This window comes from Buteo buteo, chromosome 19 (assembly GCF_964188355.1).
Source record: "Buteo buteo chromosome 19, bButBut1.hap1.1, whole genome shotgun sequence".
Taxonomy (NCBI): Eukaryota; Metazoa; Chordata; class Aves; order Accipitriformes; family Accipitridae; genus Buteo; species Buteo buteo.
The window spans coordinates 6302797-6327831 of NC_134189.1; the positions used below are offsets into that span (position 1 = coordinate 6302797).

Sequence of the window (25035 nt, forward strand, 5' to 3'; positions counted from 1 at the left end):
AATGGAAAGCTCTCTAGAAACTCGGTGCCAGTTCAGCTTGCACTGACATCCAAGGCCAAATGCTCTTGGGAGTGAGGGTGGTTTACCCCATGCACAAAGGTTTCCAAATTGGTGCCAGCTGTGCTGAGTTTATTAAATTGCAGTCTCCAAGTATGGCTGTGGAGGCAGGGAGAGAGGTGAGGCAGTGCACAGCAGCCTGGAGGGAGTCAGCTACACTGGTTTAGGAAATCTTCCAGGCAAATTGCCAGGGTCATTTGCTGGAATATCTTATTGCAGCACACGGGGCCAGAGGATCCATTTATCGGGAGCAACAGCACCTGATTTGCTTTTGTATGAAAGAAAACTATTGAAGGTTTAAATCTGTTGGGCAGAGGAGCATCCTTCAGGCTGCTAATCTAATCTGAGTGTGCCTAATACTTAATGTGGCCCAGCCTGTACAGTATTAGAGACAGCAGCTGACTTTTAGGACAGAGCTGCCTGCAAGGGTTTGGTTTCTGGCTAACAAACCACAGTTAATACATGGCTCAGTGCTCAGGCCCAGAAGGCACATCGACAACAGCACATTGCAAACAAAGATTTAGCAGCAATTTCCTCCTGGTCAGATTCAGCCCAGGTTTTTGGACCTTTTCAGGGGTGCAGACCACTTTTCTCCAGAAATCATTGGGTGCAGCGTGAGTCCTCCCCTGCCATTGGGGTAATGGTGACTAAAGCACTTTCCCGCTGCCCCTAAACTGTTATCAGTGTGCACAATAAAAGGACAAAAAAGGGTTGTTTACAACCTAAGGCAGTTCCTTGCCCAGCCTCAGTACACAGGTCTCCCCAAACTGAGGGTAGAGCATGGAGCTAGCCACTGGTTGCAGCTTGCCCAGTGACAACTACAGCAGAAAACTAATTTCTTAGATGTATTTGCTTCAGGTGTGTCTTTAGTATGGTAGAAACAAGGCAAAACTACAGAAGACCCTTTTTTAAATCAACAAAATAATTCAGTAAATAAGGGCAGGGAATCTGTCTGAAAAGACACAACTGTGATGATGAGAGTATCTCTCACCTGAAAGGAAACAGTAGCAGGAACAGCAAATAAAAACAACTTCCAACAGCACACCTAAGACTCACAGTTCAGATATAAATGCTGTCATTCAAAATACAACTGCAGCTAAAATGTGGATGCCATTTTATGCAACAGCAAATTAGGAGGAGTATATAGCATTTTTACTCCTCCCTGCACCCTGCGTGAAGACAAATAGTCAACCCCATCAGAGCTTATCTCCCATCACTGGTGAGAAGAGCGTAGCGCAGATGAAGGACTCTGGGAAGCACAGGTTTGCTTCTGCAGCGTCTGACTCCTTGGCCCCGGTCATGAAATCCAAACCCACCCAGATGCCTGAGTTCCCTGTGTAATCTAACACATCGGGAAAAGCAACCTGGTGAGCAGGAAGCTGCCTGGAGCCAGCCGGTTGGAAGAGCTAAGCACAGAGGGAGAAGGGAAAGGATCTGAAATCTCACCTCTAGCCAGCTGGAAAGCATTTCTGCTACGGGGAAACGGGCTCCGTCACTCTGGGATGAGAACATGGAGACTGCGGGGTCTGGGGAGGGCTGCATCAGAGGATGAGTCTGCTCTTACTCTATTCAAAACCAGCAGCAACAGCCACGTTTTACAAGCCAAGCAGCTGAAACTCATCCAAAACGTCTCCTGAGTGGATGCAGTGAGATCAAGTTCTGTACCCCCCAGAAAAAGAAATACTGACAATAACTGGCATTTTTGTATTGTCTGGCATGGCAGCTCCCACGTTGCTTCAGATGGCTCAGCAGCACCTTTCTACAGCAACTTCATCTTCCTAACCTTCCAATAGCAGCACAAATACAAGAAACTGATATCAGTAACTAATCTTTCAATAATAACTACATAAATAGTCTGCATTTATAATGAAACATTTATGCTATAGTGTCAGTAGGTGACACCTCAATCTGTTAGATTGAAATTTCAAGTCTTTTTTTTTTCCAAGACAGTTGTTCCTAGGCTTGGAACATTTTCCTTCTGTAGCAGACAGCATATAAAGTCAGCATCTAAAAGTCTCCCTACTCAGGCAAAGTGCAATGGAGAAATAATTACAAAGCTGCTACTAAAAAGAAAATATTGGGGTACTTCTTTATGCTGCTCAAAAGTTACAAGCTACTACTTGTACCTAATAACTTTTTGTTAAAGGAGAATTAGCAGCACTGCATGTAAGAGCGAGGTGGTTATCCTAAAAGGCAGTTAAGAGTCCCTGGCAAAAACCATTTAAATGAGAGACTACAAACAAAAAAAGAGGATGCAAACAAAAACAAGGAACTGGTGGTTTTGAACCTCCTAAGAGGGCACATACATACCCAGTGTGCCTCTTTTAAAAATCACTTGGAAGTAATTGTATATCAATAACTTCCATCTGTGGATGACAGTATTTTATAATTTAATCAAATACAGAAATAATTCTCTGAACACTACTTACCATTTGGCACACACTGAAATGCTTTGTCTTTTTTTCTCTTTGAAGATCCTATATCCAAGCCTTAATTTTCATTTTAAGGAGCTGCTGTACCAACTTAGCAATTATGTCATATATTAAAAGCCGATGCTTGCAAGAGGCAAGAGCCCCCTCAATAAAAAAAATGACAGCAAACTAAGCCCAGCCCCAATTCAGCAGATTTTTTTGTTTGTTAGTAGCAGGGCTGTAACTGCAACAAGTAATGTGAAGTACTTCAGGCTTTTGAAGGATTTCGGGAACAGACCAAGGAACCACTTAGCACCTTTTTAGATGCCAGATTTTCATGACCGAGCATTAGGCATAGCTGGGCCCACTAACTCAGAGCTCTCTTGGGCCTTCCTCCCATCTCAGCCCTCCTCTTCCTTCCCTGTCTCCCCCCCCATGCAGCCCAGCCCCTCCCTTTCTTCTGCTCTCCTCCTTCTGCCTCTTTGCTCAGCTGATGAGCCCAGCAGAGCAAACTCATACCATCTCATAGAATCTGAAATTAAACTGGGTGCCTAAAACACAGCAGCATCCCTCTGCCTCATGCCTTCAGGCGTGAGTCTCCCGTTATCCCTCCTCCTCTGTGCAGCAATTCCCACTACTGACAACAGCAGCACGGCCAAACGATGGCTTTTGCGCTTGGCAGGGGGATGTGCGGGCAAGGACAGCGAGGGAGAAGGGGGCCCAGGGCGCTGGGTCTCCAGCACCGAGCCCCGCGGTCCTGGGTACCCACGCTGTTTGCAGCCGAGGCTCTCCCCCGACCCAGGCTGGGGGCTGACGCTTGGCCAGAGACTGTTTCCAAGTGGGTTCAACCTCCACCCCTTGGTTTGGGGAAGACGAGGATTCAGCCTCCTGGACCCTTCCCTACCGCTTGTCCTCGGGCCAGGCAACACACCTGGGCTGGGGTTGTGATTTTTATCGTAGCGGTGTTCCCCAGGCCAGGCCTGGGTAAAGCCACAGCAAGGGGCTGTAGGTGCGAGAACTTCCCCGGCTGAGACCGGCCACCGTTCATTCACGCTGGGATCTAGCTGCATGCCCAGCTCACCCCCACCTGCCCCACAGCACGCTGCGGGGATTTCCTCTCTCTGGAGGAAGCACTGGAGGTGCAGTATCCTAAAGACTCATTCATGGAGAAAGAGGATCCATTTTGAGCTCATCTTTCGACTAACTTCTGGAACTTCTAATAAAAGGGATCTCCACTTAGCTTCAGATCAATGGAAAGCACACCAAAATGAAGATTTTGCAACTACTAACAGGACGAGGAACACATTAACTGCTAACACAACGCCAGCAGTCAGGGCTCCACCCCTGCCCTAGGAATCTGGAAATGCTTCAGTGTCAGAACTGAAAGCCACAGAATAAAAGCCCTGGCCTTTACCTCACTAGAAAATGTTATACAAATACACTAGGAACCAGCTAATGGTATTAAAAAAACCAAACAATTCTGAGATGTTTTTAAGGTAAATTAATACAACAAATTCAAGTCTGCCTTAAAGAGAAAATAACTCCTACTTTGAGAATCTTATTAACAGAAAGAAAAAAGCAAAGGACAATGAGGGAATTCTTCACTGATGGTTTAGGTTTCCCTACTTGTTTTCCAGTAATGCAAGGATCACAAATAATTGAAAATAAGACAGATAGTTACTCTATTGTAATAGCTCGGAACACAAGGAAGGAATCAATTTGGAGCAGAGAGCTTTTAGCAGTTTCTTATGTTAAGTCTCTTAAAGAGCTCTAGAAACAATCCTGTAGACCTTTCAGTTCACTCACTCACTCCCCTGCTCCTAGAAACACGTTATTACTTATTTCCCCAGGAGTTCCCTGTATTCAACTGCCACAGAAGTTTAGCAACTTGCCCTAAGGCTGTGACATTTTGGGCATTTGGACACTCACGCAATTCACGCCCTTCCTAGAAGCCTCCTGAGCGCGGTAAGTGCTCACTCATATGCCATCTTTTTAACAAACTGTAACAAAGCAATACCAATCGCTCTGTCACTCATTTTGAACAGCAGCAACATAACCGCTGTATAGACGGGGGAAGCAATTTCTAAATTTAATTTCAGAGGCCGCAACCAGCAAGCTGCATGGCACAAAGGGGGCAGAGGAACGGTGAGAGCACAGTGACTGCAGGAGGAGGTGGGGCGGGGAAACTGGGGAACCTCAACTAAGAAAAAAACCTAAGAAGTAACTTGGCAAATAATTTTTCTGAAAGAGTAATACTCAGTATTACAATGCTTATCGTCAAACTGCCCTTCCCCCAAAGACAAATATACTCACTGTCTTCTCTGTATCATCCCCTTTTCTAAAGAAGGACAGAAATTGGAAGTTTGCACACGTACACCTTTGAAAAAGCAGACATACACTTCAGTGTTTACAATGCATTTGATAGGACAACCACTTTATTACAAAGAACAAACAATGCTTCAAAATAAGACTGATCAACTTGAATTGTACAAAATGTCAGTTTCCTTGTAGAGGTCATTAAGTAACAGGCTGTAAGACTAAGTTCACGTCAAATTCGCTATCCTGAAATATCAGATAACAACAGTAATACTTATTTAATCTTCAGAGTTTATGGCATAATCATGTGCTCTACTCCAAACTACATTCAAAAGATATTGCTATATTACTTTGAAAACACAAAGTGTAGGTTATTGTTCACTTCATTTCCACTTTCACAAGAACATTCTTAAGGTGAAGCTGTAGCAGTGTCTGCCGTAACTGGCACAACTGTCCTATACTTACACAGTCACAACTTCCCTAAGGAGTTTAGTAAACCTAGACATTTCTACAATATGGATACTGTCATCTGATAGATTTCAGCTTCTGTTACATGTCCTTTAGCGATATATGAAATAAATGGATAACACAGATTCTCGAAGAGCTGATGTCAACAGTCTTCCAAACAAATTTAAAATCAAACAATCAATATTTGTCTGATATCTAGTTGATAGGCAAACAGGTGGGACTTAGACATTATAAATACAGTTCTAAAAAACAGACCACGAAGTGTATTTTACAGCATGTACCACAATTTCATTTGAAAGTAAAACTGTGAGGAACTGAAGATTTGCATATGATCACTATTCAACGTCACCCAGCTTGGACAAAGAAGAGAAAGTGACATCTTATGTCAAGTCAGCTGAAGAAAGCACACTTACAAGGAAATTATACTTTCATTGAAAACGCCACAGTTTTACCCTTTGGTAGTTGTGACATACCCACTGAAAAAGAAATTGTGCAAAGCATGTGAACCTAAGTGCAAAAAAACTCCACCCAGACATACCCAACAGATTTTATTCTTAAATAACAACTCTACAATCACAGCTATCAACCAACAAAATCAAAGCCACAAGTGTTTTCTCTAAAGGCTTCTTTCACAGTACTAATAAGAAAAACCAAGTTCTATTCTTCTAGTTAACAGTTCATGTGTACGGTATTTTAGTTATCAGACAGTATTGGTAGTGAGATCATAGCTGATGAAATGGACCATTAAAACACAAATTTCTTAAAGCCAGTTAACTTCAGGAAAAGTCCTATACATTCATACTATAAACACTGTTTAAAGTGAATCTGGGATATCTGTCATTAACACAAGGTTCTTCTCTGGAGTAAACACATGTGTATTACTCCTGTGCCACAATTAACACTATTATAGCGATTTATGGTCCCCAGCACTTTTTATATGCTATTATAGCATGTGATGTGTTGCAATAATTAAGGCTGTATCAGCACTTCCATTATAACCCTGATTTTCAGGGTAGCTAAAACTTGGCTATTAAATCTGCTCTAGGATACTTGAGCTGTTAAATCTCTAATATTTTAGTGATACCTCTCCCACCGAACCAGGCACATCATTTATTTTAGTTTATATATTTACAAACGCTCTTAAGACAAATTTAACTGGCAGAGGCAAGAAATTCTACCGTGATGTACAGTCTTTTGGCATTCGGGGCAAAATTAAAGTGCAAAGTATAAACTTCATTGCACAGTAAATAATTTAGGTTTTATTTTAAAATAAATCTTATTTAGGTGCCTCAATCTATTCACCTAGTGACCTTGTCCAACTCAGCCATTTTCCTCTACACTTTGGTAAACATAGGTTTATATATAGATACATAAATAGCATTTAAAATGTTTACCTTTATTTCACTACTGTGAACAATTTTTTTCTTTTAGCATAGGAATGGATCAACCTATTCCTAGAAGTAATGCTTGTTGAATTTATCAGCTAGCTAGTTAATGTAAAATGATGCATAGTAAAAGGGAGATACTGAACTTGATTGGTAGAATATACTGGTAAAGCAAACAAGCACTTAAGAAGATTAACTGGAATAAATATGTTGAAAGTTGCCATATAATATGTGCAAAATTGCTTACCATGTATTCTAAACTTTGGTTAAAAGTTTCAGATTGAAGTTTTACAGAAATATTATGGAAGCAACACAAGTGATTACAAACACAGGAATGAGGTAAGTTATTATTAGTGCAAAAAGCAAGCATATGCTAAAAGCAAAGCATATGGATTTAAAAAAAAGAGAATGAATCTCATGGAAGTTTTAATACAAGACCAGAAAGGTCTCTTGTAAACATTGGTATTTACAAGTTTGAGATTTGTACAACTACAAAAGGATAATTCTAAATATTAGTAGTGCATTTACAATGAATTTATGTTTTTTTTGTAATAAGAGAAATGACTAAGTTTAACTTTTTCCTTTTAAATCTTCAGGGGATATCTTTCAAGATTAAGATATTTGTTACAAATAGTAGAAAAATCATTTCTTTACAAAAAAAGTATATATTAAAATATTTATACATTTTAAGTTACTATATAATAACTGGAAATTTTTGCCTTGTACTCAGGCACCACAATGAAGAATGTGGTATAAGGAACTGAAACCAAACAGAATTTGCTCATATATCAAGTCTTATGAATTATCTATGCAAGATCTGTAGCAATCATGGGGACTCTACCTCAAATACTACTGTATGTGCCAATTTTTTCTTTATTTATTTTTAATTTTAATTTTAAACTGTGTATTTTTTACATTTTAACTTTCACTACCAAAAAGAGCTACTGGATAGAGTATGGTCCTCCACCCCACCATCTTCAATATAGTTTCTATATGGTACTCATACCTGAGCAAGGCTGTGTAACGCTGATGTTTCAAACGTAAAAAAGGTTATACATTTTTAAGATAAAAACAATGCAAAAATAAAATATTTGTAGCATTTACAAATAGTACAAGAGTTACATTAAACACTACATTCGAAACTCGAGATTCATTATGTTGTTTCTACTTTGAGCTTGATGTTTTCATATCTGCAAAAAGAAGGAGACATTGTTAAACGTTTCATAATTTCACATCATGTACATGGTCAAATAGTTTCAAACAACTACTGCTTCAGAGTTCTGGAATACAGATCATAGTCAAAACCCTTGCCAATCCAGCATCAGAATACTAAACATTATAGAAGACAGCTTCTTCATTGTTGCTCTCCATCTTCGAAAAACACAGGTTGAAAAGCAAGCAGTGATGTATCCAACTGTTCGCTTTTAACCACACCCTGTGGATCACAGCCCACAAACTAAGAGGTCAGCTAAACCACTACCACAGGTCATTGCTCCCCAAGGGGGTGGCCACACTCCCCTTGCTCTGCCCTTCCTAACCTTCCTCCAAGCTCACAGGACCTCTTGCTGAGCAAAGCCAGCTCACAACCAGCAGAAAGCTAAGCCAGAAAGGAGAAGAGAGGAGAAGCCAGCAAAACTTCTTGTTTTGAGCCCCTGGACTGGCTTATTTAAAACGTGAGCCAGAAGTGAACAGGCTAAAAGCCAATCTTTATATTCAGTGGATCCATTCCAATCCCCAACTCATCATGAGTCTGTACAAATTCAAGTGCAGGGACAAGATGACAAAACCTCTTCTGGCTGCAATACAGACTTTAAAGTGTGTATGTGTCACAAAAATGTACCTGACATCACCTTATGAGAAATTTTGCTAATAAGGAGGGGGAAAAGATTGAAAAAAAAACCTGATTACACCCATGCATGTAACTGGACTACTTCTTATTAGAATGAAAAACTTCTGAGCTGAAGTAAAGCCCAGGGAAATCAGAAGCTTATTAGGCTTCTATTATTTGAGGGACTGGGTAAGACTCAATAACCAACATTCCAGTACTTGCTTGTCTTTGCTTGTGAACAAATATAAAAAAAAATAAATTTAAATGTTATGCCAAATTCAACAACTAGATTTTCTTAAAACTTCTACAAGGAACAAAACAACATTTCAAGAACTTCACATGCACTGCTGAAAAAAGTATTGGTTCTAGAGACACAATACACCATTTTCTCCGCTACAGCCCATGTAAATGCTGCGTCTGACACCGACTTTACCTTGAAGCCATCGAACCTGCGTGGCTGGTCCGTATCCTCTCTCATTCTTTGCAGAAATTCTGAACACTATAGCAGGTCGGGAAGTGTAATCAACATGAGCATTTGAAAGCTGGGCAGCAGTCACTATACATGATGTTTTAAGACCACAGTATATTCTCATAAATACAAGCTGACTTGGATTTTCCTGTAATTGTGTGGAACGGATTGCTAAGTAGGCAGAATATTCTAAAATGTTTCCAGAAGGTGAAGCAGGAGGCTCCCAAGAAAGATGAATACAGTCTACACTCTGAAGAAAAAGGGAGAAATGTGATAGTATGTAGGTAACCATTAGATACTCAAATATATATATATATATATATATATAAAATTATATATACATAAAAATACAAAAAAAGCTCTAAAGATCATCTGAAAATTCTAGCCTAACATCATCAGTCTTTGGAAGTAAGGATGTGTCTTTTGACTTTTTTAATAAGGCATGGTAAAGCCCTATAGATTTAAGGATGCACAAAGAGAAACTCATGGGGCAACTATCAAATGATTGAGTAAGATGTGTATCTGGTAACATGATCATTAAGTCTTAAAATAATTCTTTATAGCAAATTTCTTAAAGAATATTACATTGACCAGAATTAACCAAGTAAGCATTTGACACTATTTTATATGACAATTTTAACTTGAAAAAAAGCACAACAACAAACCAACAAAAACCAAGAGTTCTGAGATTAAGCTTGTGACCAGAATTTCATACATCAGTACTGGAATTACCTATATGTCTCACCTTGGTGATTTTGACTGTTGAAGGAGCTCCAGGAAAACCTGGAATGCAAGTCTTGAATTCACTGATTTTACTGAAAGGCCCAACACCACAGCCATTAATTGCAGCAACTCTGAACCTGTACACTGTGCCAGGAAGAAGATCCTGTTTCTTAAGTAATCTGTAGTCTGGTACATCTGCACTTTCCATCTGAAAATAAAGCAACATTTGTGTTAATTTTTAAAATATTCTAAACACAATTAGCTTAAAAAAATATAAAGTGGGTAGCAATAAACTGAAGATTAATAAGTTTAATTGAAACTGAAAATCTAATACTTTTGTACTTAAATCAGAATTTACAAAAAGGTTCTGACTGAGGCACTAGCTCAGCTCAAAACAGCTGATCTAGGATGCAATATGGGACTACATCTCTAACTCACCCACCCCCTGCATTTTTCAGTCATTTAAATTGAACTGAACCTCTTGGTTATTTTTACTTGGGAAAGTAAAAGCAAAGTAGCAATTCCAATTGTATAGCTTATGATTTAATTAGCATACTCTTCTGTCCTAAAAAATATTTTTCCTTCAAAATCAGTTATTCCTACAGTTAAGAGTTGCAATTGTTGCATAGATAATCAAAATGTTTTTAAAGAAAAGCACTGCAAATTAGTAACATTGAAGTTTCTGAAACATTATGTGCTACTGTACTTCCATGTTTAAAATATGCATTGATGCATCCTTGAAATTTCCAATGGAACTATTTTCCTTCTGAATAATGTACAAGAAATCACAATCAATGTAAACACTGTAAAATGTACTACACTCTTTAAAACTAAGTTGTGCAATATTTATAGGGAAGTGCTTTCAAAGAAAGCATTCTGTGTTCTTTTCTTTTTGTCTCAAGAAAACATATACCCATCGTTTTTGTTTACAGTTTGCTAGGACATCATTAATTTACACTTTCACCATCAAAACTGCAACATTTTTGCAAGTTTCACCCGTATAGCATTTTCATATATAAACTTATATATGCAACAACATTGTTAGAGAAATCTAATACAAAACCGACTACAGTTTCATATCCAGTCTTTTTAAACAGCCTAGCCTATGTCTTATTAGTATCTTTAACAATTTTTAAGCAAAGATTCTGGAAACAGAGAAGAAACTTTGATCGAAACATTTCGATGCTGTACTGAAATAATGTATTAAGAAGTTGTGAGGTTTTTAGTTTTTAAGAACCTTCACTGGTTTGAAAGCTCACTAAGTTTAATATTCTTTCTTAAGGCTAGAAATAGAAATATGGAAAGAATTAGCAATAGCAAAATAAGATGTTCCATATTATCATACAAAAACAACAGAAGAAAATTCATCTGGTTTAAGAAATAGTAAAAAAAAAGTGAGCAAAATACATGAGGAACTACTGGTCACAAAATACAAAACTCCTGTAAGCACCAGGTCCTGCTGCAGTATCAGAAAACCCCACATTTTGTTGTCAACCATAGAGCAACAGATTCCAAAATATGTATGCGATATGTATGTGCAAGTTATGTCAGAGAAGAATTAGCAGCTACCTTGTTAGAGATGCTTAGCGTTTCCTCTGGCAGCAAATAGAACTGGCTCACCACAGCGCTGTTGTTCTTAAAAATTCCAACATCATACCACTGCCGGTCTCTTGGTTTCACCGGTGCCATCTGTCTTTGTGAAGTTTTCTAGTGTTTGAAGAACACATTATGTAGACTACCCATACTTCAATGTAATGTAAAAAAAAAAGTGAAGACTCTAGCATATGTAAGAGACAACCCCCTTTTATAGCAGTCTTACTTTCTTCAAATGAATATACATGTATTATTAAAATACTGTTCAAAACCAACGGGTTCTTACACATTGCTTTAGACACAGTCCATCATTTAAAAAAACCCAACAGTTGGAATGTCACCTCTGACATTTTAGTTTAAACAGGGAGGGGAAGAAGTTTAAAGCTGTAGAACTAGGTGTCCGTAGCAGCATGTAGTTGTGAGTTAATTTCACTCAGAGGTCAGAAAGTTCCGTAACATGGTCCAACATCAGTAGCTCTACCTGGGATTCAGCTACACCTCAGCCCCAAACATACTCTCTTCCAAGGCGCTGCTGAACTTGCTTGCGGCTGAGAACAGGGCCTCTGCTTGTGGCATGGGGCAATGGTGATGGAGGGCATGGGAACTGTTCCTGACTGGCCCAGAAAGACAAACAGTCTTTCTCACTTGTCTCCAGGCACCAGGGAGGGTGCTTGCATGGTCAGTGTGCCCAGCACAGACAGGCCACTATCCTGCTAGCATGGAAAACGGGCAGGAGTGGTAGCTGCTCTGGGCAAAAGCACCCCAACCCTTTAGTAGCAGCTGCTTCTTCCCATCCTTAGCTCCTCTCTTTTGGTGGCAACAGTGGCACCTTGGTTTTATGTATTAAGTTGTAAGCAGGTGAAATAGGAAGCATTTACTTTTTCAGGCAGTATTTACAGCTTGCATAGCCAGTCCCCATCTCCTCTAGGGAAAAACATCAAGATGTCAGTTTAGTTACGTTTCAAACCTACAGATCACCAGCTAACACTAGTCTGATCATACTTCATTTTAAATTCAGTAGTGCATACAGAAGAACATTTTACATTTGCACATCATGAAGCAGAGAGATCATTCCACTGTGCCAGTCAATAAAAATGATTCAACAGCTGAAACACATACTTGGATCTCCTCCCAACTACACAACTGCTACTTAAGACTCAAATCAAACACACACAATGCAATTAGTTTTACAACAGAAATGCTTACCCCTGTATTATTCACTTCAAGCCCTAAATATACATTGCTTTTCTTTCAGAGATATAATTAAAGGAAGACAGGAGAGACCTTACAACTAATCAACAGAACAATAAATACAGCATATACTTTGTCAGACTTACAGAGGAGTGTGAATCATTTGTCTGTCCAGTATTGACCCTTGTCGAAGGCATGATATAAGCAGTTTCAGCAGCTAGAAACAAAAAGTTATATTTAAAAAGCTTAAGTGATACAAAAAATTTAACACAAAGTCCACAGAGTATGAAAGGCGACCTCAACAGCCATCTACAAGTATTTGTTGCAAAAGCACGTCTCAGACTTCTTTTGCATGCAGTTCTATTTATAACAAGTCCAACTAATTTTGGCTTGCGTCATATTCATAGAACAATTGTAAGAGCCTGGCATCGCAGGCTGCTACAGATAATACAAACAGAAAGCAGGACTCAGAAAATCCTAAAAAGTGACAGAATTATGAAATCAATATGAAGTATTTGTGAACAAATAATCTAAATGCCAGATTGAAGCACATACTGATGACATTTTATGAATAGTCTAAGCATGAAATCTTAATTTGAATGCACTGACATCAATACAGTCTGAATTCTGAACATAAGCAGTTAATCTTTAAACAATCCTAACAAATGGGAAAAGAACATTTATTAAATTTAATATGGAATCTTAAAAAAGATAAATCAAAGCACATAAGCACATGAACAACACAAAGGAATATTAGTATTCTATACTTGTGTTTCTGGGTTTTGCTTTTAAAATACAATACTGTTTGGTAAAAATTACACTACTCACACAGTGTCAATAAGAGAATACAGTTCTTTAGTTAACACTCAAAACAATAGCAAGCACAGCCTGATGATTGATATTCATGAAAAACAAAACTTGAAAAACTACCAATATGTTTAGTTTCTGCATTGCTGCTTATTTCAGATATTTCAAGCAGTCTGTGAAGAGGTCACCACATTTGACTAGCAGTGAGCTAGCCACGTGAACTGGCCATATTTGTTACAGAGGTCAATTGTTTAAAATCAAAATCATTTAAGGTTTGTAGTCTTTTGCTGACTAAATAAACAGACAATCACTGAATGAAAGCAAATGTGCTGTGGGCACCAAAACTGGCTGCCACTGCCGTTTAGAAAATAGGCTTCTGCATAAATGAAGATTTAAATGACTTTTCATTTACAGGAAACAAAGTGGTTTGCAAACATATAGAAGGAGTATCCTGATTTTAAAAGATGTTTAAATCATAGCAGAGATCATCCAGGCTGCCCAAGGTCCTCAATACCCAAAGCTCTATCTCAATCCCAGGTACTAGTCAAGATGGGAATCCCACCACACTAGAGGAACTCTGATGGCCTTAGATATATATGGCTCAAAATACAGTATGTGAAACACATTTCAAACCTTCAGATTTTGAATTGAATGTTGTTAGTGAAGTTTCATCTTTAACAACTGCCCCATTTGTACTTGATGATTCAGTTTTAACAGCCTGCTGGGTTACCATAGTTTGTGTGCTGGAGACAGTACTGGATACAGAAGCATCAGGATTTACAGTTCGTTTGTCCAAGTCATGTAATTCACCTACATTTGCTGAAGTCTGGGGACCTTAAAAAAAGAAAATATTAACCAGAATTCAATACTGATAACACCTAACAAATCTCAGCTTGATCTAATGGCTTTAGTTTCATATAAAACCAGAGTTTAGCTCAGATTTAGATTAGAATTGATGTGATTATATTAATTGCTAATGCTTTCTTTAGGTATGTAACTTAACAAGAGTCTGCCTGCACAGTCATAAACAGATATATGTAAACAGTTATATTAAAATGGCAATTTCACTTGTTTTAAGCTTGCTATTCTGTATCTATTTGGTTATGAAAGGATTAATTTGGAAAAAAATCCTAATATAAAATATCCACACAAATCAGTATCACAGATTTGTAACAATCAACTTAAGATTAACCACTGTGGAAGTCTGTTTCTCACTTAGTGCTAAGATCTAAAATTTCCACACAATATTTAAATTACACTGTGAAGAAAATGAAAATCCAACAACCTATAAATTACATGAAAGTCAGATATAAACAGATCAGGTGATTGAGCCTGGATTCACCACACTGAACTTAAGGCACTTCAGTGAAATGCCTAAATCAGTGCCTAGTCATCTTCTATTTCCTCTACAGTCAGACAGAAACATGCTCCTCTCTATGTTGCCTAAAATTTTACATCGGCTAATAGCTTTTCGCTATTAACAGTCAGAAGTAGTGTCAAAGAGAGCCTGGAGTTACTACTACCTTAATGTTGTAAAGTGAATCTGGCCCTGTCAGTCTGTTCTTTGATGTTAAAAACTGCTATTTATGTTTAAAGAGACACATTTGCCATCATAATAATGAATATATTGAGAATTTCATGTCCCTTGCAATACTTCAAACAACTTAAGATTTCATTTTTCCTTGTATCTTCTAAAAATATGTACAGTAATAACTGGCACAAGTTGGTTTTTTTTAAACTACAAAGGCCTCTAAAATATTTTTAAATTGCAAGACAGAAATAATCTTATTTAAAGTTTATGAGATTAATTTTAACTCTCACTTTTTAATTAATTTTTATTCTATAGTTATCTTACTTGAAGTACAAACAGGCAAAAGAGAAGGGGCATTTGATTCTTTGAATCCTGTAGCATCTGCATGGTTTTTCATAGTCTCCTGTGTAATCTTGTTTTCAGGTGCTGCAACCTTTTCTTTTCCTTCTACTTTTAATAATGAGTTGGATGAAAGGGAAACTTGGACCTAACCAAAACAACACATTTGTTAATGTTTAACTGCAAAGTTCAGAAATTTCAGTTGCAAACATGGCATGAAAATGCTTGCTCGAAAACAACAAACAAAAATTCACCAACAAATCCCCCTAGCACTTTAAATTAAAACAAGAAACCAAACCAACCTCACAATCCACCCTACCTTAGCCACTATAAAACAAAGACTCAAACTCTTAACTTGACTTGGAAGTGTCCCTGACACATACTGAATTTTATCTGAGAGCGAACTCACATTCTTAGGTTATTACATGGAAGTTCATTGGCGCATACATTTAGTCTGCTGCGGGTACTTGAGGGGATGGGAAAAATCACAATTACAGAGGCTTTCAACCTTCGCTTTCCTGGCACATACCTAAGATATTTCTACTGTTAGTAAAATTTATAGTACTTCTACATGTGTTTTCTACAAGAATACATTATGGATCCCATACAGACCTGAGGCCCTACACAATTAAGAAAAAGTCTGAATTTCTAAAAATGTAATCCTTTAGCCAGAGTTTGTTCTCCCTTTTATTTAAATTGGCAAAACAGTGGAACATGTACAACTGCACAACCAGAATAGATAATAATTGGGTTTATACTGTAGTAGGAACCTACAACTAAGCAGACTAGCACAAAAACACCAACAAAGAAGGAATTTGCCTTATCCTTTTTGCCTCCCACATTAATTTCACCAACATTTGGAGGATGAATAGTATTTCTACTGGTATCAGGCTCCCATTTAGCGTTCTAGAAGTCAATACAGTTGCAGTTTCCTTTCTGCATTACCAGGAAGAAGACTTTAAAGACTGCCTGTCAATCATAAAAGTAAAAAGAATGTAAGAAAAAAGACAACTACTTCAGCAGGTGCCTTTTTTTGTTTGTTTGTTTCATTTTGGTTTTTTTCTAAGGCCTAAAAGGTATGCAGGGACTTTTAAAACTGAGAAAGTCTTCTGACAGTTCTCTCGCTTCCCACACTACTTTGCCACTTAGGCATTTTTCAGTTTACACTTACATTATTAGGAATGACATTGTTTGTTTGGCTGGGATGATCCACCTTCATTTCTGGATAAGGGACACTAGGCAATGATTGTGGACTTTGCTGTAGAGAAGAGCCACCTTTCAGGTAAACAAAAACAAATTTCAATCAGTTACATAAAACCTAATATTAATGATGGTTGGAATCTATTCCAGTAAGCAAGAGGGAGACCCAAAGTTGCCTCAAGGAAGACTTGGTTGTAAGACTGAAATGAAACTGCATGGCCAAACAGTCAGATGGAATCCCTTCCCAACTGTTTTTTTTCTCAAATTGTGCCCAGCACTGTACTAATACCTTCATATTCTGATAGCTGCCCAAAACTGACAGATAAAAGTTAAAGCTGAGTTTTCCATAATTATGATGCACGCATTTTGGGAATAACCAAAGAAATAGGGTCTCTCTCTCTCAAAATTATTTTTTTAAAAAACAAACTCATATGAATTACTTACACAATCCTCTACCTTTACACAAACATTAGCGTAATGTCATCTGACTACTACCTTGTGAACTCAGCACTGATGTCTCAGGAACCCCAGTACCAGGTATTCCAGCCACTGATGGCACTGGTGAGTCAGCATGTAATTGAAGAAGATATCCTTCAACTGTAGGTACTTCATCCCATTTCACTTGAAAAGAGTTGGTGGTAGCTCTAATCAGCTGTACCTGTGATGGTGCTGGAGGTTTCTCTACAAGAAACCAATAAAACATAGATGGCATGTTTGAAATTGCCCTCCTTTATCCATTTAAGAAATATCTATATAATGCAAGCAAAATCAATAGCTCCTTTTTCACTTATGTACAATATATACCAGATTCAACAAGAAACAGTTGTCAACAGCAGCAAGTCCAGTCAGAGAATTATAAAGTGCCCTTCTAGAGTTTTAAAAAATGCAGAAGTTTTGATGCTTTGTTTTTTAATGGCTCTTCTGCTGCCAGCAAGTCTTTGGGTTGTATATACATAATTATAGGGATTACAGACATAAGAGATCCTTGTCCTTTCCTAAAAGTCTGCATGCAGCTCTTTGGCTCCTAAAGCTTTACGTATTCTTGGAAAGGATTCACAGAGGACTGTGCTTCCTTTTTGCTTGCTCTCTGTAGCTAAAGCAAGCTTTCCCTCAAACTTCTGCAGAGGCTGAAGCCTAGGCATGAATCAATGCCAATGACCTCCTCCTCTCACTTGCCTTGATACCTGACTAGGCTGCACTCTCAAGCACATGCCTCCCCTGCTACTCTTTCATCTTCTGACCTTCCTGAGGGAAAAAAAAAAAAGGGGGGCGGGGGGCAGGGAAGAAAACACGATATCCTAAACATTTCACAATCTCCAATAACAATTCTCATGCTTCTGCTTAAGCAGACAACAACTCCCTCCCCAAATTACTATTCTAGTTCCCTCTCTCCCAATACCATCTCAGTGTCCTGCCATCAAGCCAGCTACTAACGAGTAATTAGTGCTCCAGAATTCCCTTCAGCTCCAGGAACAATTTGGTCCTTTCTCAGATTCGACAGTATCTTTTTGCCAAGTCCAAGAGATGAGGAAGCAGCAGCAGCAATGATCCCAAGAGAAGGAGAGGTTTGGTAAAAAACAGTAAGTAGCAGCAGAAAAGATCACCAAGAAGAGAGGCCAGGTACTTTGAGTTTAGGTAAAACACCCTTTAGCACCTTGTATCTACTGACTATGGCACGCAATGCAGAATCTAGCCACAAAGTTCTTTCAGAGGCTTTAAACAAGCCTTCCTAATTTTTTTCAGTTTAAGTTATAGCTGTAGCCTTCAAATAATCAACAGTGAAGCGTGTTTCATTTAAATAAGCTTTAAAATTTAAATAATCTTTGAGTTTGCTACAGCTTTTGATGTTCTCATCATCAATGATGCCAGCTTCCCATACGTTAATAAAATATGGAACATAGTACAAGTCTCTTGTTTATTTCTGACTCACCAGTATCAAGGTACCAAAGATCTTTGCAGCAAACTTGATTGTTCCAAGCTTTTCTGTAACCATCTCTACCACTCCAGATATACAGACGAGTGCCAACCGCTACAGCACAGTGTCCTGCTCTTGGCCCTGGTAACAAGTTACTTTTGTCCTCCTGGCAATCTGAGATCAGACCTATCCATTCTGTGGTATCTAGTAAATGAAACTCAAAAAATTTAGTTTCTAGATGTTTTCCAAAACAAGCAATACAGATGTTAATACACTTAACTGCTCAGAGAAAATGAAAATAAATCACCTCTGGTTTTATAGACAATTGCATTTAAATTTGCAATATTACAAAGAGAAGGTCACTTTCCAATTAGTTTGCAAGATACGATCAATTAATACAGGATGAATTTTCTGACCTCTGGTTGTCTCTCTCAGGCAAATACAAGATCAGAAGTTGAGGATTCAGGGATAGTACTATCACGTTTAGAAAAAACTCATTTCAGGATCTGTCTCTTGTGTTCTTCTATAAATGAAGAAGGAGTATTTACATTACTTAGTATTAAAGTTGTATTAACAAAGATTTGCACTAGCAAACCTGCTGAATGTGCAAAGAAAAATAATTAAAAAAATCACTTTATAAAGATGTAAAAAACCTGGCATCTTCTTTAGTCAGCTAGGATTATAACTGTGTATCCTACAACTTTTCTCAGGGTTTTCAAAATATTTATTCTACTCTCTTAAAAAAGTATTAATTCAAAATGCCCATTCCCAGAAAGGCAGAAACACTAACCCAAATTAAGATAAGAAAATGAACCGGTACATTTCCATTCACCATCATGAGCAGAAATATCACCTCCTGCTGACTGTGGAACCCATCCACCAAAAACATACATTCTGAAATATAGGAAAAGAGGGAAGAGGGAAAAAGAAAAGAAAAGCCAATTAACATCCAGATCTGCTGCATGTGCTCTCTCAAACTAGGACAAAACAGAAAATTTCCAGTGCTTTACAGTTCTGGTTTACAGCAGGTTTTATTTGTATCTACTGTCCTTAGAAAGACAACTACCTTCTGAAATTTCTGAGTAAGTTAACTGATTAAAAAACCCAACCAACCAAAAAAGAAAAAAAACCCACCCAAACCTCCTCAAACAGCTTCCCAGAAACAGAAGTTAATATTGTATCTTTTTACAAACCACCAAACTGCTAATACTCTCCAAAAATCATGCATTTACACAGAATTTCTACAACCCTTTACTGCAGACCTCTTAATAAACCATTCTAAAATTAGAAGACTAGTATCTAAGTCAGATATCAAAATTTAAAAACATAAGGCAGGCTACAAATGACTAATATTTTAAGTAAATCATAAAAAGCTAAGCTGTTTGATCATAAGATACAAAGCTTTCACACTTTTTTCCCCCATTGCCTCTTTCTCTTCACGCCAGCTTGTAAACTGATATGAAATGGTTTGAAACCCATGTTTAAAAGTCCACTTTATCAATGCTATCTGCCAAAACAAACCATATTGGCAAGAAGCAAAGTAATGAGGAACAAACTACAGAAAAACTGGCCCATAAAAATGTGGAATGGTTTTGCCTAGAACTGGTTCTACTCTTTGGGCAGTTTCTTTGCATAGCTAGTTCACTGCATCACAGATACAGAGGCACTCAGCTTGGCTGCTGACAGAGCCAACTTGGGTCCAGCTGAGACCACCCCAGAATGCACAAAGGTGAATTAAGAACCCTGGAAAGCTGCTTGTGGGTTGGGCAGACTGTCCTGCTGGACAGAAACACAGCTTAATACCCTTAAATTAACAATGGTACTTTTTAATTTCCACTGAGGTAGGATAATAGAAGCAGAAAAGTATTCTACAGGGCTGATGGTTTATACTGAGCAGTAGTGGATAAGCATCATCATTCTCCTACTAGGTGTACCTTTCTAGAGTTGAGCTTTTAACAACAGACATACTTGTTTCCTATTACATTGGCCGTATGGAGACTGCGAGGAAGTGGTACTGTCCCTTTAGTTTCTGGTCTTGACCAAGTCATGGTTTCTAAAAGAAAAAGAATAAAAAACCTCAAAAAACTTGTTACTGTATATTTCACTACTTGGATTTTAGGAGGGAACATACCTCTAGCATTCAACAAAACAAAATTTCACCTTTTCAAGAAGGCCACTTTAAGAAAGAAGGCGCAATAACAAGCACTAAAAGCTTCTTTTAAAATTCACAGGTAATACTGACAAACTAATTGTTTATCAGTTTATCAAAAAGATATATTATGGTTTCATTATGGTTATTCAACTTGGTTATCATAGTGACAGGCTTTAAAGCACTCTATGGAAACAATCTCGCAGTGTAACTACAATCAGTGAGGATAATATATGCAAACAATGCTGTACCTACTTAATTCCAAAAATTAAGAAAAGGTTAACACTATGGTGTAAGTCCCAATAATATCTGCACCACATCATGCCATTAATCACTATATACTAAAATTTTTCCTCTTAGCCAGTAAGGCCACTGCACTGACTTCTACTGGCAAATCAACTCACCTATGTCAAGTTCCCAGAGATCATTAAGCCGACAGCCACACATCCCTCCAAAAATATACATCTTTGGACTTCCCAAATCTTTTCTGCAGTATACGATGGCTGTATGAGATTCTCGGGGAGATGGCAAGATCCCCTTGGTCACAGGAATACTCCAGCCGACAACGCCAGAACCGTGTTGCAGCTCCAGTTCATAGAAATCATTTAAATATCTAGGGTATTATTGTCAAAGTATGAAAAATTCACTTATAAGCAAGATTACAAGTGAGCTTTAAACCCTGACCACATCCAAGTATTACAGACTTCTGTCTTGGGAGAGTGTAGAATTTTAAAATCTCAAAACCTTTGATGGCATTGTGGACAGTACGAAAAATAAATGGATATAAAACAAAAAATGAACTATTATAACTTGTTGCCTCTAAGGAAACATGCTTTCATATCATACTTGATATACTATATTACATGAAAGAAACATTCAACATTGGTAAACAACATTCTTAGCAGAAATTACTACATCTGCACAAGCTTGGAATAAACTGCAAAATTGTGAGCAATACATGATGACATGGGACATTAGAGATGAATTTCTGCAACTCTAAGGCAACAAAGGTGAAAGGAAGCTGTTTCTTTTCTGATGTCTTCAGGCTGGCCAACAGAAAACTAGCCATTTGTTGCTGAATCTATCAGCAAGTTATTTTTAGGTAATGGTCTTTGAATCTTGGCATTCATACCAGATATCTCTTGTTTACTGAGCTTAAAATTGCCAGTTTATAGCTCAGTGGATATAAACGCTCTGAAGTGCAGGTGAATGTGGATATAAAACTTCGCATTATAGCACTGCTTGCTGATAATAAAAGCAACTTCAGCTGTTATTTCCAAAAATTCCAGATGAATTCATAACTGTTTTCCACAGCATTATAAAAGAAACTTCCATTGTGAATTCCTTGATTAGTCATAAGACTTTGCTGATTTAAGTAATTCTAACAATAAAGCCATTCTTGAAAACATCACCCCAAATACTAGGAAAAACAGCAAAGTCTACTCAGGTTTCCCTCCAAAAGTGTCAGAGCTGTCAGTCAGTGTTACATATTGTGGGATTAGCAAAAGAAATACTTAAGCTTCTTAGCAAGTAACCCCTCCACTGCACAAATAATCCAAATGTGAGTACTTGGTACGCAGGGCGGCCTCCCTAGAATGTTCCTCTTCAAAGCTGTCGCATCTAGTAATTTATTTTTAAAGACATTGAATTCAAAGTGTATCAGCATACCTGGGAACGTTATTATTTGAATCCTCACTTTCATTTGCCAGGCCACCAAATAAATAGCACTTGTTACCATATAAAGAAAAGCTGTGGCCAAGTCGAGGACAAGGTGGTGATCCCGTGGAAGGAGCTTGAGGTTTTACTTTTTTCCAGAGCCATCGACTTGCCTTAAAGACAAGAAAAATATATTCAGACATATCTTCATTTATAGTGTTTCATTGTCAATAGAATTCAGATAATATTAACACCTGTATATTTTCTGAATTATTTTTAAGGGAATGTTGGGCTTTTCTTAGGATATACATTAGGAGGGACATGCAAGAGCTAACCTTCATAAAGTGTTAAATATTTTATACTTATTTAGACTAGAGGGAAGTCTCTTTTTCAAAGTTCTTTAGATTTCCACCATCTTCAGAATCTAGTTAAAGAGTTTATTCTTTCTGGAGCAGAGCAAAGCTCATCGAACTTTCCTCTTCAGTTGGTAACACAAAATGTGTTTGTTCATAAATAGATAAATGACGTAGTCCTCAAAACTGAAACATCTTCATACATTTCCTACCTGCAATTCATATAAATCATTACTGTATCTTCCATATTCAACCATTCCTCCAAAAACTAGTATTCTGGTACCATCACAAACAAATCCATGTGCTGCACAGCCTGGAGGAATATCTCCCCTTACAGCAGGAAGGAACCACTGATTTGTAACTATAGTAGAGGGGAAAAAAAAAAAGAAAAAAAAAAAGATACTTCAAACACCGAGAAGGAAAGTGTATTTTTAAACAACTCTGCTTTCTAAGAATTACCTTTTACCCATAGATAACTGTGAATGGGCTGTTTGTTTGACACCAAGTTTTAACTGAATTAAAACTTTTTTTTTTTTTAATAAAAAGAAAGGCAAACACCGCTATCAAATCAATGTTACTCAATATATGAATGAGCACGTAAGGTCACTGTAACTAAGTCAGTTACCAAGGGTCACCCAGCAATTTAATAGACTTGCCAAAAAAAGAGGCTAATGAGGAACCTAAGTGAAGTTCCACACAAAAGAGATAACTACGCTAACTCAGAGGGAGCTAGCCCTAGAAACAGAATTATTAGAGCTACAGCAGCATGGCAGTGTGCCTGGACTTAATAGCCCTATTGAAAACCTAATTACACTGTTCTGGGACCAATGTTAGCATCTACAGAGGACTGCACTGATACATGGAAGAGGAAAGGCACAGAGGCAAGAAAGAGCAACCAAGACTGCCTGATCCAGCAGCAGCATATTGGTGTTCAAACTGTTCCGGGATGAAAGAATTACAGGAGATATCGCCTCCTTTTTCCTACTCTTTTTTCACGAGCAAGAAGAGGAAACGTGTGAAATTATAAGCTTCCAGTGAATGTTGCTGCAGGGGATTAGGATGCCCTTGCTGTGTGCCAGCTCCTCAGAAGTCATCACACTCATAGCAAGAGCAATGGACGACACCCCAAGCTCAAGCAGCCAAGGTCACAACCCTGCATCTTAGCCCCCAGAGAAAAAAAGGTCCGTTTGGGCCAAACACTCATCTGGGGACCGGAACAACTGAGTTATGATCCTTTCTGTCACTGCTACAAAGGGGAAACACCTTTAGCAGAAAGTCTAGGCAAAAAAATAAAAAAAGTGATGTTAAGACTCACTCAAAAGGCACCCATCAGAACATCTGTTCTGATAGATAGTATAACTGTAATATCTAAAAGCTTTCTTTACATTACTTGTCAAAACAGAAAGGTTAAAAGAGATTTTTTTTTTCCTCCCCCTAAAAAATGTGATCGAGTACAGCAGATCTTTTAGCTACCATGGAAAAAATTTGCTTGGAAGAACTCTAACACTAAGCATTTTCCTCTTAGTAAACTACCTCCAAAACATGTTTGTGCTCCCAGATTTTATCTCAAAAACATTCAGCAAAAATACCATCTTTTTTTTGGAGGGGGGGAAAGGGCACATGATAAGAATAATTTTTGAACGATTCTTAAAAGTTGGCAAGTTAAAAGGCTAGTTAACATGCTCGCACTTTCAGGCTTTTGGTACGTTGCACCAGCAGCCAACACCGGCTGACTGAGCACAGATCAGTCACCTAACCCCCCGCCCCATCTCAGCCCAAGCGCTGAAATTACACAGAAGTTTTCCAGCCTCATACAGCATCCCGTACAGTAACTATTTAGGAATCTAATCTTTCACGAATAAAATCGGTCTTGGGCAGCTTCCTGTTTGGAAAAGCTCCCAATGCCAACATGTTCACTTTTCTAACCAAGATTTCTATTTCTGCGTGTTCAGCTCTCGTGAGCTGCCACCAGAGGGAAGAAGGGGGATCCGGACAGTCGAGGGGACTAATCCAGTCAGCAGCCATTCAGCCGAGACCTGCCAGGGCAGACTCCGCAGCTCAGGACGACGGGCTGGGAAAGCAGAACACCCGCGAGGCGCATAAAGAGATTTTCCAGGTTCCTTTTTTCCCCAGAAAGGACCAACATCAACCAGGGCGCAGCACAACCCCGGCAGAACCCCTCGCCCAGGCCTATTTCCCGCCCGTCCCCCCCCTCAGCGCCAGCGGCTCAGCCGAGCCCCCCGCGGGCAGTCCGGGGGGAAGGCAGGCGGCGATCCTCCCCCCCTCGCTGTGAGGAAACCGCTGTCCACCGGCAGCTAAAGACATGACAGCCCCGCCGCCGGGCCCCCCCCGGCCCGGCCCGGCCCCGCCCGCTCCCTGCCCCCTCGCCCGCGGCGGGCCGCGCCCGCCGCCCCGCCCCGCGCACCCGTGTTGTAGACGTGTAGCTCATCGGCGATGCCCTCGTTGCCTCCCCCGAAGATAATGACCAACTCGCGGATGGCGACCGCGCGGTGCCCGTGGCGGGAGCGCGGCACCGGCCCCGTGAAGGAAGACACCCGCCTCCAGCTCAGTCCAGCGGCGGCCGCCGCCATCTTACCGCCACTCCCACAATGCACCGCGCGGCCGGGGCAGGCCGGCGGGGGAA

The 25035-nt window shown here is 39.0% G+C and overlaps 1 protein-coding gene across 2 annotated transcripts; it reads right to left on the reverse strand.

Annotated features, from left to right (window-relative positions):
* Positions 1 to 4874: 4874 nt before the first annotated feature.
* On the reverse strand, positions 4875 to 24985 carry HCFC2 (host cell factor C2). Of its 2 annotated transcripts, XM_075051846.1 has the most exons (16): positions 24817 to 24985; positions 22604 to 22752; positions 22051 to 22211; positions 20787 to 20995; positions 20202 to 20286; positions 19024 to 19127; positions 18249 to 18437; positions 16814 to 16999; positions 16290 to 16393; positions 15104 to 15266; positions 13882 to 14082; positions 12588 to 12658; positions 11227 to 11364; positions 9680 to 9865; positions 8899 to 9184; positions 4875 to 7827 (listed from the first exon to the last, which is right to left on the reverse strand). In XM_075051846.1, exons 1-16 carry the CDS (start codon positions 24980 to 24982, stop codon positions 7802 to 7804), a joined length of 2424 nt encoding a protein of 807 aa, XP_074907947.1. In that variant the 5' UTR covers positions 24983 to 24985; the 3' UTR covers positions 4875 to 7801. The 2 variants fall into 2 exon arrangements, with proteins under 2 accessions (XP_074907947.1, XP_074907946.1); XM_075051845.1 differs by lacking the exon at positions 4875 to 7827 and having other exon boundaries at positions 7836 to 9184.
* Positions 24986 to 25035: the final 50 nt, after the last annotated feature.